The sequence below is a fragment of the Bubalus bubalis genome, chromosome 1 (genome assembly GCF_019923935.1).
Source record: "Bubalus bubalis isolate 160015118507 breed Murrah chromosome 1, NDDB_SH_1, whole genome shotgun sequence".
Taxonomy (NCBI): Eukaryota; Metazoa; Chordata; class Mammalia; order Artiodactyla; family Bovidae; genus Bubalus; species Bubalus bubalis.
Window position 1 is genome coordinate 44,954,827 of NC_059157.1, and position 16,086 is coordinate 44,970,912.

The 16,086-nt window shown below is 47.8% G+C and overlaps 2 protein-coding genes and 1 long non-coding RNA gene across 6 annotated transcripts in view; 2 read left to right on the forward strand and 1 right to left on the reverse strand.

Annotated features, from left to right (window-relative positions):
- Positions 1–12,703, forward strand: part of LOC123464551 — a 21,390-nt gene extending 8,687 nt beyond the window's left edge. The window contains exons 2-4 of one of the 4 annotated variants that reach the window (XR_006640799.1): positions 9,454–9,618; positions 9,717–9,786; positions 9,877–12,703. This is a non-coding gene — a long non-coding RNA (uncharacterized LOC123464551). The remainder of the gene's footprint in view (positions 1–9,453; positions 9,619–9,716; positions 9,787–9,876) is intronic. The other 3 variants (XR_006640801.1, XR_006640800.1, XR_006640802.1) reach the window with 3 other exon arrangements.
- Positions 1–16,086, reverse strand: part of LOC123465559 (liprin-alpha-1-like) — a gene marked incomplete in the record, with an annotated part of 992,590 nt that overhangs the window by 119,378 nt on the left and 857,126 nt on the right.
- LOC102393350 overlaps positions 12,785–16,086 on the forward strand; it is a 28,265-nt gene continuing 24,963 nt past the window's right edge. The window contains 2 exon segments of the mRNA XM_045164811.1: positions 12,785–13,766; positions 14,140–14,219. Of these exon segments, the coding sequence (XP_045020746.1) occupies positions 13,751–13,766; positions 14,140–14,219 (96 nt within the window). The 5' untranslated portion in view covers positions 12,785–13,750.

Below are 16,086 nucleotides of genomic sequence, written 5' to 3' on the forward strand. Positions count from 1 at the left end.
AGGCTGATCTACAAGCTGCTTGCATCTGTCACTGGAAGTGGGGACACCCTGGGTGTATTCTGTCATCTGAAGCCGCATGTAACAGTCACAGTACTTGTATTGATCAACTTTGATACTGGGGAAAACAAGAACCAGGGGTCCTTGCTTAGTACCCACGGTTGTGTTTCTGGTCAGAATCCCCAGCTTGCCCGGGCTGTTTCAGTGCCACGTGAACTTGGGAAGGAGGTGGAGCAAGCAGCCCACACGGCCTGGACACAGAGGAGCCGGTCTCCCCTCTTCCCTTGCCCCTGCCGGCCCAGGGCAGGCCTTGCGATGACGGGCTGCTGGTGGTGGAGGCCAAGGCTGAGGAGGGAGGGGTTACGTGACCTGTATTCTGTGACATGGTCACATGTGGGTTTTCTATTTCAGTTTGGAAAAATGACTGCTTTTAGTCTTCCCTCCAGTTTCACTTTAAGGTGGAAAATGAAGATTTTATTCTTAAAGTTGAGCACAGTGATTTTACAGTCTTTTTGAAAGCAACAGTTGAGGTTTTAAAAACACATCTCAGAGAACTCCAGTAGATAAAGCCAAAAAGAGAGAACGTGTTCAGGGTGAACTGCAGGCGGGACCCCAAACTGTACTCTGTCTCTCCCAGAGTGTGTAATTCGTGAGATGGGTGGATATAGGACCCCAAGCACCCTGGGGACCGAGGTCCTCAAATGACAGCAGAGGTCCAGGCTGAGCCAGGAGCAAGTGGCCTGTGCTCTGGCTAGTGGAGAGCCGCGAGGGTGGGAGTGGGGCCAGGAGAGGGGTGGGAGACTCGGGGGCGGAGGGTGGTGCAGCACCTGGTGGGCTCTGGGAGGCGCTGGCTGTCGCGGCTCGAGGCAGGGACACCCCTGAACCTCCACCTTGCAGCCCCCACGGGGCAGAGTCGTCTGACAGCCCAGGGTCGAAGTTAAAAGGGCGAGTTCACAGCAGGTTGAATGAACCCCTGTACCCACTGTGGGTTCATTTTAAGTGCCTGGAGCGAGGTTGGTCAAGCCCTTGCTGAGCTCGAGTGAGGGAGTCAGTCAGGGAGGACCGAGCTCAGGGTGAGAGTGAGGGGCAGCTAGCGTGGTGAGTCCTCCTCAGCCGGGTGGGTTCTGGGGACGCCCTTGAGTTCATGGGTGCCCTTTCAGTAGCCTCACTGGAGGCTTGTTTGGGGCTTAAAGGGGGGCAGAAGCCCACTTAGAAGATGTGCTCATTCCCAGGGGTGGTGGTTTCTGAAGGAGTTCATACTGGTCGGTTCGACTGTGACCCAGTACCTTGCAGGGTCATGTTTGACTGGGGGCCTGAGCCACGGGCACGGCCTTCCTTCTCCCACACCCCACACTCACCTGTCGTCTTTTTGGCAGCCCGTCCCCCCTCTCTGCACCCTTGACGGTGGGCCTGAGCCCAGCCCCCCTGTTACCACAGAGCCCCTTGTGACTGAGTGGGTTCCAGTTCCGGGCTCGTAGGAGACGTGCTGGAGGCAGAGCCTTCATGCCATTTCTCCTTGAGACAGTGGTGCTAGTGGTCATAGTGTGAGAGCAGCGGTCATAGTGTGGGAGCGGTGTGTGTGAGAGTGGTGTGTGAGAGCAGTGTGTGTGAGAGCGGTGGTCATAGTGTGAATAGCAGTGGTTGTAGTGTGAGATTGGTGGTTTTAGCTCAGGAGCGGAGGTATCCTGCCATGAAACAGCAGTTGCCCCCGAGTGGGGGGCTGCCCCCATCCGCGAGGATGGGTTGCAGCAGGGCCCGCCTGTGGGCGCTTTTTCAGTGCTGCAACCCCAAGGCAAAGGCCAAGACAAGGAAGAACTTGGCCTCGGCCCAAGTCCTGTAAGGAGAGTGGCCTGAGGGGATGTCAGGATGCATTTAACAGGAGGCTTCCTGTGTGCTGTTTTAGATCTGTCAGGAATTCTCTGCTCCTTATTAATTCCTGAATACTCAGGAATTAAGAGGAGAGGCAAGCCTCTCCCGCGGGCTGAAGAATCCAGGCATTTCCTTCATTAATTTTTCTATAAGTGATAAGTACCCTCTTCCTTCTTGTGAACCATACGGTAAAAGTGACTGCTTACAACTCTCTCTGTCTTTAATATGGATCGCCTATGTTTTGTAAGTCTGGAATTTTAATTTTTATCTTTGCTGAGAATAACTACCTTGTAAGACAGTATATATTTCCACATCATGTTGATTAAAACACCTTTGTTCCATCAGAGCTCTGGTCCCCGTGTCTTTCTTTCTCTCTCTCTCTCTCTCTTTTTCAGGCTGATCCCTTGGAGCTCTGCAAAGGCTCTCTGAGTTCACTTTCCTGCCCGGGCTTCTAAGACCCTCTCGAGAAGGCACTCTGTGTGTTCACTCCATTGAGAGGGCACATGAGGCCTCCGTGAACAGAGCAAGTCCCGTGTCGGGGGCTTTATTGGCTTTCTGCATAAGCCAAGGACTATCAGCCTCTTTCTGTCCCTTACCTTCTTATCATCAACTCCGGACCACCAAGTTCTGGTCCATTAAAGGACCTCAACAAGTGGCACCCAGAACAGGGACTTGGTACACGTAGGCAGATTCTTGGACGGAGTGACCGCAGGGCCTATTGAGGCCAGTAAGTACTAAGACATGGGTAAAAAGGCTGGAAAGCCCCATCACTTTTCTACTTTACTTCATCACTTATTTAAAGTTCAGGGATCTAAGGAAATGCATGCTGATTTTTTAGCTAGATTAGAAACTACTATTTCCCGTAGTGTATTTGGAGAAGCCAAAAGGCAACTAGAGAAATTATTTGCTTTACAACTCTCTCTCTCTTTAATATGGATCGCCTATGTTTTTTAAGTCTGGAATTTTAATCTTTATCTTTGCTGAGAATAACTACCTTGTAAGACAGTATATATGCCCACACCATGTTGATTAAAACACCTTTAATTACTTGCAAATTACTTGCATTATGTGATAATGCAAATCAGGGATGTCAAAAAGCTATAGCTCCAATTCGTGAGAAAGGGACTATTGATTATTTCAAGGCTTGTCGCAATCTAGGATTAGAAACTCAAAAGATGCAAATGGTAGCTGAAACAATAGCTGCTGCCTTAAGAAAGGGAAATAAAGGATGCTTTACATGTGGAAATAAGAACCATTTAAAAAGGGATGGCCCTAAGAAAGCTTAAAAAAAAAAAGAAAAGAAAAATATATAAAGATAAAAGACCTCCAAAAATCTGCCCTCGCTACAGTAGAGGAATGCATTGGGCTAAAGATTGTAAGTCTAAATCTGGCATTGAAAGGAAACCTATTCCAGAAAACTGCAAGCAGGGACCCCCCACGTCCCCTTCAGCAAAAACCTGAGACAAATTCCATCTTTTACCTGAAACCCTCAACATCTGGCAGTGTTGCCATCGATATACCAGCTTTGGTTTTAGATACTATGAAGTTAACGAGCTCTACTTAAATTCAAATTCACGTGAACTGAAAAATATTAAATATATATAATTATTTAAATATGAATATAATTTAAATATAATTGTTTGCTAATCTAATTAAGACATGTCTTAAGTCATCAACATTATATAATACTTTTCTTATGCCTAGGTTTAAGGTAAACTAAATTTGTCAACAAAAAGGTAACTCTTTATATAGATATATATATATGTATGAGATAAAAACTTTTGGATAAACTGTTAAAAGTAATTATAGTTTTAATAGAATAATCTATTATTATAATCTGTTATTATAATCTAAAATAGTCTCTTAGGATTAGAATAACTTAAATTTCTAGAGTTGTACTAAAACTAAATAATAAAAGTTTATTAAACAGCTAGGTCATTTCCAAATAAAATAAGATTTTAAAACATTAATTACTAAACATTAAATTCCTCTTACAAAAAGTTTTTCTTACAGAAAAACTAAAGAGATTTTAAACTATTAATAAATATATTTTATAATGTATAATATATTGATATATATAAATATAAATATATTCACCAATCTATAAAATGCTAATATACAAGACACTTCATAGTTGCTAAGGAAAAGTGAGATATATGCTTTTAATAAAAAGATATAAGATATGACATACTGAGATATACATCCCACATTTTCCCTGTGGGCCACTGCTCATTTAACAAACAATACAATTATTAAAATAACTTGGAAGAATGACGAGCCTATTTGGACAGAGCAGTGGCCCCTCACGAAAGAGAAATTACAGGCGGCTAAGGAACTTATAGATGCACAACTAGAATTAAAACATATTGAAGAATCTTGTTCTCCTTGGAACTCTCCTATTTTTGTCATTAAAAAAAAAAAAAATCTAACAAATGGCATCTCCTAACAGACCTTAGAAAAGTTAGTGCATCTGTGAAACCTATGGGTGCATTGCAACCAGGACAAGATTGCTTTTTTAATATACCTTTACACCCTTTAGACGAATAGAGATTCGCTTTCTCTCTCTCTTCTCCTAATCATATTAGACCTCATGAACGGTACCAATAGACTGTACTGCCACAAGAGATGATGAATTCTCCCACCATGTGTCAGTACTACGTAGCCAAAACCCTTGAGCCTGTGAGAAAGCAATTTCCTAACTTTCTTGTTATTCACTATATGGATGATATATTGTTTTCGGCTCCATCTATCTTAAACACTGAACACATGTTTGATGTAGCTCAACTATGCTTTAAAAACTCTAGATTAATCATTGCCCCTGAAAAAATTCAAACCTCTACACCTTACTATTACTTGGGGTTCGTTGTTAATAGGCAACACATTACTCCCGAACTAACTCAGATCCGTGCTGATAAATTATCAACCTTAAATGATTTTCAAAAGCTCTTAGGTGATATTAATTGGATTAGACCTTCTTTAGGCATTGCTAATTATCAACTGAATAGTCTATTTAGTACTTTAAAAGGAGATCCTGATTTAAATAGCCCTCATTCACTTTCTCAAGAGGCACGAGAAGAACTCTGTTTGGTGCAAAATAAATTACAAAAACAATTTCTTACTCGCATCAAAATAGATTTACCTCTAGAATTGTTTATACTCCCCTCTAATTCTCCCACAGGACTTATTGCCCAACAAGAACACCCAGTAAAATGGATCTATACCCGTTTTATGGAAATAAAGTCACTTACACCCGACCTTGATTTAATTGCTCTAATCGTTATCAGTGGAAGAATTAGGACTAAAACTCTAATTGGCTCCGATCCTCATAAAATTGTAATACCTATCAATAAATACATATTACAGGTATTCCTTATAATCCACAGACACAAGACATAGTCAAAACAAACACATCACACACTAAAGTTACAAATAAAAAAAATTTTTAAAAGGGGAATACACAGGTACACTACTGTCTTCCTTATCTAAAGCAGACTTTACTAGGTTCTAACATTTTCTAAACCTATAACTATTGTTACTACAGCTTTATTTGTTTTAAAATTTTTAACCTCTTCTTAAGATTCGACCCAAGGGGGGCCCCGGCATTCAAAATGGAGATGAAATAAGAACCCCAGGAAGAAGAAATTCCAATACGGGCCATGTCTGCTCCAAAAATCTCCAGAAAGCACCACCCTCGGCGGCATCACCCCGATGATCTCCTCACTTGGAGACAAATAAAAGCCCTACTAATCAAGCTGAAAATTTGGTCTCTCAACAAGGGTTGCCTCCGAGTCCTGAATACATTCTCCTGGCAATGCTCAGTCTTTTGGCTTGTGCCTCCCCCTGCTCAAGCTCAGACTAACACCCAACCCCCCTCTATTACAGGTGGTCTAATGGACAGAGAGAGGACCAATCATTTCAACTAATGACTCTATACATATGCTTTCTCCCCTAGTACATGAAAGGGCCTTCACACCCTGGGCAGGAAAGAAAACTAATTAATATTTCTTTAGGCTATGAAGTCCTTCCCTTGTGCATGGGCCCAGCAAAATTGTGCATAAACGTCAGCCGACAAATTTGGGCTGACAAACTTGGGCTTTCGTCCTGCCTCCAAAAGAAGACTTTCAGACACTGCTTGGATTATTTACTGCCCTTTCTTCGTCTGTAAACCATGTTTATACTACTGAAACTTTAGGGAAAGAGTTAGGGAAAGAACAAAGAACTTTATGCAAAGGGTTTACGTATAAAAACTTTACTTATACTCCCATTCCTTGGGACAAATGTCAAACCAAATCAAGAAAATCAATGTTTGTGGCTAATCATACAATTGTTGATTGGGGACCCCATGGTATGTGGTTATCTGACTGCTCAGATGATATTAACAACACTGTGTGTGATATGGAAGGTCACTGACACTATGATGGAACATTACTATGACAAACGACTTCTTGAGTGGCTTGACCGTGGATTAGCCCCACCTCCTCCTAAGATCGTCCTCGATAAACAGAGTGGGTCTGAACAATGGGCCATTTGGAAACTTGCTGCGAGCATCAGAGCACCGAAGAACTTGGAACTTGGACCGGACATTTCATAGGGACCAGTCGTCATAGTAACTATTTCTTTTGCTACAGTCAGTCATATTTTATACAGGCCTGTGTCCCACTTCCTTTTGTTATAGCCATAGAAAATTTACAATTTAATAAGACTTTTACGTTCTGTAACTTGTATTAATTGCAAACTATATACTTGTATTAACTCCTCTATTTCTTTAAGCTTTTTGTGTTATTCCTGTTCACGTCAATCATAGTGCCTACAACTGGGAACAAATCAAATTTCATTTACAAAATATACGTGATAATGCCTCTCTGAATGTACAATTACTATAAAAGAAAATCTTTAAAACCTTTTCTAAAAATCTGCCCTCTTCCCCTAATTTGGAAACCTTAGCTGAACAAATTACCTGGGCTAGACCCGCGAGGATGGTTTCAAAGTATTACCCACAGTATCGGGTCTGGAACTGTAGCTTTGGTGATTGTCTTGATAATTATATTTGTTGTTTACCATCGCCTTTCTATAAGGTTGGTTAATACTAACCAAACTCATTTGGTCAAGACCTTTTTTTTTTTACAAATTTAATAAAATAGAGGGAATTGTCAGGAAGCATTTAACAAGAGGCTTCCTGTGTGCTGTTTTGGATCTGTCAGGAATTCTCTGCTCCTTATTAATTCCTGAAGAGGAGAGGCAAGCCTCTCCCGCGGGCTGAAGAATCCAGGCATTTCCTTCATTAGTTTTTCTATACAGTGATAAGTACCCTCTTCCTTCCTGTGAACCATACGGTAAAAGTGATTGTATACAACTCTCTCTCCCTTTAATATGGATCACCTATGTTTTGTAAGTCTGGAATTTTAATCTTTATCTTTGCTGAGAACAACTACCTTGTAAGACAGTCTATATGCCCACACCATGTTTGATTAAAACACCTTTGCTCCATCAGAGCTCTGGTCCCCGTGTATTTCTCTCTCTCTCTCTCTCTCTCTCTCTCTCTCTCTCTCTCTCTCTCTCTCTCAGGCTGATCCCTTGGAGTGCAGAGGCTCTCTGAGTTCACTTTCCTACCCGGGCTTCTAAGACCCTCTCGAGAAGGCGCTCTCCATCTTCACTCCATCGAGAGGGCACCTGAGGCCTCCGTGAACAGAGCAAGTCCCGTCTCAGGGGCTTTACTGGCTTTCTGCATAAATCAAGGAATATCAGCCTTTTTCTCTCCTTTACCTTCTTATCGTCGACTCTAGACCACCAGGTTCCAGTCCATTAAAGGACTTCAACAAGGTGAGAGCAGCCAGGGACTACGCCCATCGGATTGGCCCTCACCCAGTGAAGCATTGGGGTTGTGTTTCATTTTGTTAGCATAGTTGTGGGCCCTGCTGGCCAGGGCATTTTGGCCTTAGTGGGCAGGATCGACCCCAGCAGTTTACCTTGTAAGAGGTTGTGCAGGTGCCACGTAGAGGATGGGCGGGGGCCCCACAAGAAGGGAAACACTGGCTGGAGGAGTCACGGGGGCATGTGGACTGAGCTATCAAGTCAGTCCTTGAAGCAGAAAGGCTAAGCCCCTTAATGTCTCCCTTCTTCCAAGGAAAGTATACACTGGCTGGAGGAGACTCTGGGGCATGAGGATCGAGCTAGAGAGTCAGTCCTTGAAGCAGAAAGGCTAAGCCCGTTAATGTCTCCCATCTTACAAACCACAGAGCAATGTGTCCAGTGTTTTAATGACGGGTACCTACTGCTTACGTGTATGACATACACCCTCATAGCTTCACATGTCTACTACATGCCTCTTACAAGTGCTGGGCACTGTTCTGGGTGCTGGACACCCAGTATGTAGTAGGGGATACGTAGCCCAGGATCTTTCTGTTTCTGCAAAGAAAAACAGAAGAACGAAAGACTCCGTGTGGTTCAGCTTGAGCAAGTTCACCACGTGGACGGCCCTGCGTGCATGTAAATTGTGGTAAAATACATATAACATAAATTTTACATTTTACCCAGTTGACTGAATGACTGGGTGGCTTCAGTGGAGTCAGGCTAACAGATGGCCTTGGGGTGCCATCTGCCTTTGTCCCAGAGGAACACTCCAAAGCTTGGTGGCCTTGTAGACCTTCCCTTTATTCTTCACTCTCCCCAGTGGCTCTAGGTCATTGGTCTGTGTGTCATTTAAGAATCTCTTTATCCACTTTGTTGTTAGGTTTATGTTTTGGAAAGCTTCTCAGGCGTCCCTGGGTCTTGAGAAGGCAGGCTTGGATTCCGGGTTCTCCCCTGCTGCGTGCCTGCCAGGTCGAGGTGGAGGCCAAAGGCCAGTCTGAGTTGTGGTGGTCTGTGTGGTCTTGGGGTCAGTGGACCCCCTCTTCTCTGGAGGGGCAAGGAGATCCTTTGTGTGAAGCCTGGAGAGACTTGACAGGGTCAGTCTTCACAGTCTTGCTCTCTTTTTAATTTATGTTTGCATTTAGTTTCTCATTTAAGTGTTTTCTAGGAGTTTCCAACTCCTAGTGTAGAACTCAAAACATGCAGGGAGCAGCTTCTTAAAAGAGAAGGAGAAATTGCTGAACTGAAAGCAGAAAGAAGCAACACCAGGGTCAGCAGGGGGATTCTCACGTGTTGACATTTGCCCCACGTGGGTCACCGCTAGCCTCTGTGTTGCTGTCTTTAAACTCTGTCTGATTTTCAAGTCATTTTTCACATCTTCCCACTGAGAAGACCAGGGTGGATCAGTTTGTGGTTCTCATACCTTACTTCAAATTTATGATGAGAGCTAATGTAATTTTAGTACCTTTGAGAGGGGAGTTCTCAACTTACATTTTTGTCCATGCTACACTTTGTGCGGGATCTTAGTTCCCCAATCAGGGATTAAAACCCATGACCCCTGCAGAAGGGTGGAGTCTTAACTACTGGGCCCCTGGGGAAGTCCACTCTTAACTTCAGAGGGAACTGGCAGGATTCCAACGTGCCTTAGCATGTTTCCAGCTGTAGCGTGAGGCTGAAAGGAGTTATCGGGCCTGAAGTCAAGCATGAGGTTGAAAGTGCCCCTTTGGCCCTGCCCTGCAGCTGCTGTTGGAGCACCTGGGGTTACTGGTTGCCCGGTACATTCCATCCTTCCGGATTACAGTGGGCAAGCGGCAGGCACAGTCCCCAGCTAACATGACCAGCGAGGTGGAGGTGCTCAGGGCACGGAAACTGCTGTTTGAGCACCACAAGGCCCTGGACGAGAAGGTACCAGCCACCCATCCATCCTGGATTTGTACACTTAGTGCCTTGTTTTGACCTCACCGATTGCCTGGAAGTGCTGTGTTCCTTCCCTCTCAAAACAGGGCTAAGGCTTCCTTTCCCCCTTAGAGACTCTCCTACGGTTCTCTAAGCCACGAGGAAGACCTGACTAAGGTGATTGCACTCAGGAAGTCATAGAAAAGCAGTCACAGGAGGAGAGCCAGTTGAAGGAGCGCCTGGCAGCCCTCTCTTTCCACGTTACAGATCTGGAGGAAGACCTGGACACGGCCAGGAAGGACCTCCTCAAGTCTAAGGACACGAACACGAAACTGCAGTGGGACATCCGCGAAGTGAGTGACGGCGGTCGTGTCTGCCTGAGGTGGACTGTGGGTCCCTTCTTCTCCCGGTGATCTCAGCCTTGGGATGGCTGCGTGAGTAAGAGCAGAGCACTGCAGAGACCACAACTGGCTGCCTCCCCACCTCTGCGTCGAGCTCTCTGGGGTAGAAGAGGCCTGGTCCAGGCAGTCCGTTGGCAGTGGACCAACACGAGGGCAGCCCTGGCACTGTGCTGCACCCTGGGTGTGGACTCCTCCTTTCCACAAGTTCTAGGGGGCCCAGTGTGCTCCTTTTGTAAAAAGTCATTCATCCATTCATTCATTTCTTGGCGTATAGTGGCTTTACACTGCTATGCCAATTTCTGCTGTACAGCAAAGTGAATCAATCATCTATCTATCTATCTATCTGCCTCTCTTTTAGATTTCCTGCCCATTTACTTCACCACAGAGCACTGAGTAGACTTCCCTGTGCTGTACACTAGGTCCTTACTCATGGACTTTATGTGTAGTATCAGTACTGTATATATGTCAACCCCAGTCTCCCAGTTCATCCCCGCCTCCACCTGCCTGTTGAATGCTGAAATTTCCTTCTGATTCCCTCAGACGAGTCTGGTGACATCTGTGGAGCCCGTTCTCTCAGAGAGATAGGAGCATGCTGTGTGGGCTCTGCTGAGGCAGCTTGCCTGGCCATCTTCTCTAGTTTTCTGAGGTTCCGCTCCTTGAAGGGATGTGTGCCAGTGATACCGGCGGTCAGACAAGTCGTGGCGTCTGCTCACCCTGGGATCCTCAGGCCCGAGCTGTGTGACCGTGTGGAATCATAATGTTTCTGGCGGTCGTGTCTGCGGGGGTCATGATTTATGAGAAACATCCCGGGGATGTGGCGCTGCTGGGGGAATCGTCCCCACTGCCAGCCAGCCAGCCAGCCAGCCACCCTGTCCTTCTGGTGGGAAAGTGTTGCCCCGCGCTGCCAGTGGGCAGTGGCTGGGGATGGAGAGTCAGGCGGGGTTGTGCTGGCGCGGCTGTTGGGAGCGTTGCCCGGAGCTCCGTGAGCAGCTGTGGGGCCGTCCGTTGGTGGGCGGCCTGCGGTGTCAGGCGCGCTCGCAAACCCTCCCAGAGCAGGGTCACTAACAGCCGCCAGGGGGCGCCCTTCGCCCGTGATCTTCCTCTTCAGGCTTGGTTTCTCCTCTCCCCTGGCATGTCTGCTGTCCCTCCCAGGTTGGCCTTGTAGTCTGACCTTTCGTCTTCGGAAGCTCTGCCTCTAAGGAGGCTAAATGGTTCGAACTTCCCTCCCAGCTTAGGAAGGTAGAATGTGTGCCTCGTGCGTCCCGCACTTGGCGCTGCCTGCTGCCTGTGCTGGCTTGCCACAGGCAGTCCGAGGAGGGGGCGCAGAGGCCGCGGTTGCAGGGCCGGGGCAGGGGGAGTACGTCTCCTCTCACCAGCCGGTCACCAGCACCCTCCGTGATCCAGGCGTCACACACAAAGCCACACAGGCTGCGTGAGCAGGCATGCGGGCATGCCCCCCACGAGCCCGGGGCCAGTGGTCCGCACAGAGCACGGCCCACTTGCCGCCCGTACAGTCCCAGCCCGCGTGCCGTCAGGACAGGGTCGTTGCGAGCGGAGCTGACGCTGTTCTTGGCCAACAGGTGGGAGAGAGTCACGGCAGCATCGAGGATAGGCTGTACCAGATGGAGGCCCAACTGGAGGAGAAGAACAAGGAGCTGCAGCGGGTGCCTGTGCTGATGGGGAGGCAGCGTCTGGGCGGGAGATGAGGCTTGGGTGGGGGCCAGTGCTGCCTTTCTTCGCTGCTCCCTTCTCTGCCTCCAAGTGTGTGCCTGTGTGGCCCCATCTGCTGATCCGGGCACCCACCTCCTCGGGAGCAGGGCCAGAGGTGGTCGCCCATAGGCAGTGGGCAGGAGCCAGGGCCTCCCCACATTCAAAGAGGCTGCTTGTTGCTCTGACCAGCCAGTCCGGGGAGCTGCTTGGGATACAGGTGGACCTCACGACTGCCCCTCAGACAAACCTGGGGTGCCAGCCCGGGGCCCATGAAACTGAAGGCATGGCGCCCAGGTGTGGAGCCTGCTTGCCTCGGACGTGGCGCTGGAGTCCCACATGCCAAACCGCTGGTCCAGACACGGTGTGTGTGTAGGATGGCTGCCTCTAGACAGGAGAACCGCAGTTGCGCTGCAACAGAAGGCGCGTCAGGAAAGGGTGATGGTGGAGGCTCGCGTCACCGAGTCCTGAGAGAGGTTTCCTGGAAAGGTTGGCCACACGGCGATACAGACCATTCAGGAAATGGACTGGGGATCCCGGGTCCAGCCTCACATGTCAGTACTGTCCCCACTATGCCTGTGTTCTTGGGCCTGGACTGCAGAGCCTCAAAGATGGACTCCCAGGGGGCAATGGTTCTGACTCCCATAGTGAGCTCTGTGGTGAGGCGCCCTCCCGGCTTAGGCAGAGAGCTCAATGGCTCCCGATCAGGGGTGCTCTTCCTTACTTTCAGAACTGCTATTCAGAGGCTGTTGAGATCAGGATGCTGTTTATGACTAAGCCAATTCAAAGTCAACTTTTGTTTTGCTTTAAAAATCTTTGAATGCCAATGCCTTATTGTGGAAGCTGTGACAGGTTTTGTTTCCTTGGGCTCAAAAATCACTGCAGACGGTGACTGCAGCCATGAGATTAAAAAATGCTTGCTCCTTGGAAAGCCATGACAAGACATAGACAGCATATTGAAAAGTAGAGACATCACTTTGCCGACAAAGATCCATATAGTCAAAGCTATGGTTTTTCCAGTAGTCACGGATGGGTGTGAGAATTGGACCATAAAGAAGGCTGAGCCCTGAAGAACTGATGCTTTCGAATTGTGTTGCTGGAGAAGACTCTGTTCTAACAGAAAATAAACTGTTTTTAAATGTATTATAATGGAAAATTTCAAACAGGCACAAAAGTGGATGGAGTAGTATAATAAATACCCATGACCCGTCAATTAGTCTCAGCAATTTTTAACACAAAGCCAATCTCAAGTAGATCATTCTTCTGTCTTCTCTCCATTTTTTTTTTATATGGTAGGTTCTAAAACAGCTTTTTAAACCTTGAAATTGATGCTCATTTTATAAAACACAGCCTTGCCAACTTTGTTATTACTTTAAAAATTGCTTGAGGTAATTATTTCCAGTTTTTTAATATGAATTTTCATATTGGAAAAGACCCTGATGCTGGGAAAGATTGAAGGCAAGAAGAGAGTGGATGACAGAGGATGAGATGGTTGGACGGCATCACCAACTCAATGGACATGAGTTTGAGCAGATGCTTAGCAATAGTCGAGTTACATTTTCCTTATGGCTAATCCACTGCTGTAACACGTATAGCATTTCTGGTTTTGAGCACTGAATGTGTTTGCATTATAGTTGGGTTTAGAGTGTGTGGCCATTATGTGTGGTTCAGAATTCTGAGTAGTCCTTTCTGGGATCACCCGAAAGCTGAGACAAAGCATGAGCCCTTCACGTGGACTGTGCTGTGCATCAGGAAGATAATACGAGCCACCTACACAATCTAAAATTTCCTAAAACCCATCGGGCTACTTGACATCCTTCTTTCACTGTGAGTCTTGAAATCTTCTGTGTGATTTCCACATCTAGTGTTGCACCAGCCTGTCTCACGTGCCCAGGGGCGGCACGAGGCGAGTGACTGCCATGGCCGACAGCACAGAGCTGCCAGGTTGATTCGAGTGACTCGGAAACTTGGCCCGTTTGACTTGTTTTACCCCATGAGGAAGTGAAGTGGGCGTAGAGGAATGAATGTGAGGAATGCCCAGGAATGCAGGTGAGCTCCATGGAGACCGTTTAAAGGCAATGAGAGGAGTGAGGGCAATAGAGTGAGTCGTGTCCCCCTGACCCGAATCCCCCGCCTGAAGTCCAGCTTCTCTCTACAGACTTCGTCGTTGTTAATGGCTTGCCATGTTTCCTCCAGAGAAACCTTTTCTACACCTGAGAGGGAACTTCCTCCTCATTATGGTTTATGGGTGAATATTGTTCTGAGTGTTTATATTTTCTAGGGACACCTAGAGAACATTTTCTCAGAATTAAAATGTTCGGAGTTGATACCTACTCACGTAACCTGTTCTGCACATTTCGGTGCAAGTCATTTTGCATCCGGAAAGCAAGCGGTGCAGGCTGTGTCATTTGCTGTTTCGTAGGGCCAGCTGATTCTAAACCTGGAAACCCTGAGAGCCGAAGTGGACCAGACGAGACTGCGAGGGGCTCCCTTCCACCACAGGTAGGCTGCTCCCCCGGGCAGCTCCCCTCAGCGCTGTCGAGTGTGACAAGGGCCTGTCTGGTGTGTGGACAGTATGACTGGGTGTTGCTCATGGTCGCACCTCAAGGAGCCTGTAGCTTCGTGGCCAGCGAGAGGGAAGAGACAAGCATCGTTCCTTAGGGTCAAACTTGGTACCATGGAGTGGTAGTCACAGGATTGAGAACACTCAAAACCACAGGCAGAGGTTTGGAAGTGTGGGGGCGATCAGTTGATATTTGGGCGTATTCATTTGAGGGGCCTGACAGACTGTGACACTGATGTTTCTGAAGAGTCGCAGAAGGTTAATGACCTGTAGTCATTTTTACATGAATGGAGACTGAGACATGACTTGCCGTTGACTGTGGTGGGAGGAATCACCTGGCTTGTGAATGAGGCGAGCAGATTACTGAGCATTCTGATTTTTTCTTACTCGTTGTTCTAGGGGCGATAATTCTTATTAAGTATTTAAATGTTTCTTTGGCTTCTTAATGGAAAATGGTCACAAGTGAGAGATAAACTTTAGCAAAGGTCATTAAGTGCTTAACTGGTGACATTCATTCATCTGTAGGAAATCGACTACTGCTTGAAGCCTGACTTAGGAGACAGTTTGGAGCCCATATGCATATTTCTGTGTTTGTGTGCTTAGGGGATCCTCGAAGTCCAGGGCCCCAACCCAGCTTTCTTCTAGAGTAAGGGGATATCATTTGAGACAAAGGCAGAGCCAGAAACTGGCAGGTGGAGTCCGAAACCACAGTGGGTGGGGTTCAAGGAGAGCCCGTGCCCTGCAGAACGGATAGGGGACATGGCCGGACTTGCTGGTAGAGCTCCCCCAATGTGAGGGGCTGGTGCTGTCAGAAGTGGGGAACCCCTGCTCCCGGGGTGGACAAGGTGAGTGTGAGGCGGACTGTGTAGACAGTGGAGAAAGAGGAGGTGGACATGCCCTCCTGCTCTTGGGGGTTTTTGGGTAAAGAGGAGGGCCCGGGTGCCAGGACCCGAGGCCTGGCATGGTTGGGGGGCTCAGATGGAGAAGCCTGGGGCCTGGTCACCAGTCCCCTGTGTGTCAGTGAGAGTGAGAGACGAGAAGAGGAAGCAATGGGCCACAGCGGCTGGTGCGAGGGAGGGGTGTCTCCAGGAGGCAGCTCTCGAGGGGTCATGGCAGTGACTTAGCAGCACAGGTGGGGCCTCGGAGTGGGGCTTGTGGGCACTGTGGGCTGGGTGGGGGGCACTATGCTGGCTCAGGAGAAAGGGAGTGGGGACTGAAAACCTGGCTCACAGGCAGGGCAGGCACGGCGTATTTGGTGGGACCTCCCAGAGGAATTGGTCACCTTGTCTCTGAAACCTTCTCCTGGAGATCAGAGCAGGCGCAGGCCGAAGAGGAGGTGGGGTGCCAAGGAGAAAGCAGAGCAGGTGCAGGCCCCGCCCTGGGACCTGAGGGTGGGCTCTGGGGCGACCCTGGACTGCCCCATCCCAGACAGCCGATCCTGTCCTAGTCAGCTCCACACCCTCGCATCAGCGCTGCCTTCCCCACATACAGAAGTTTTCCAGCTGGTGGGGCTGAGCCCTCAGTGTATGTGGGGCAGTGGGCAGCCTGTTGCTGTTGGAGCCAGGAGGGCCCTCCCAGGGGCCCTTTTGCTGTGAAATTGCCGATCTTCCAAATGGACAGGCTCTGGCTCGACTGACAGAGTGAACTCTTTTCTTCTAACAGTGCTATTCTTTCCCGTGTGTTTCAGCCGACTGCCGGGGTCCAGCCCCGGTGGATCCAGGGAATTCGAAGCGGGGACGGCGTCAGCGAGGATCAGGAAACAACTGCTTAATTAAACTTTAATTAAGGATATAGAGTAATAGAATA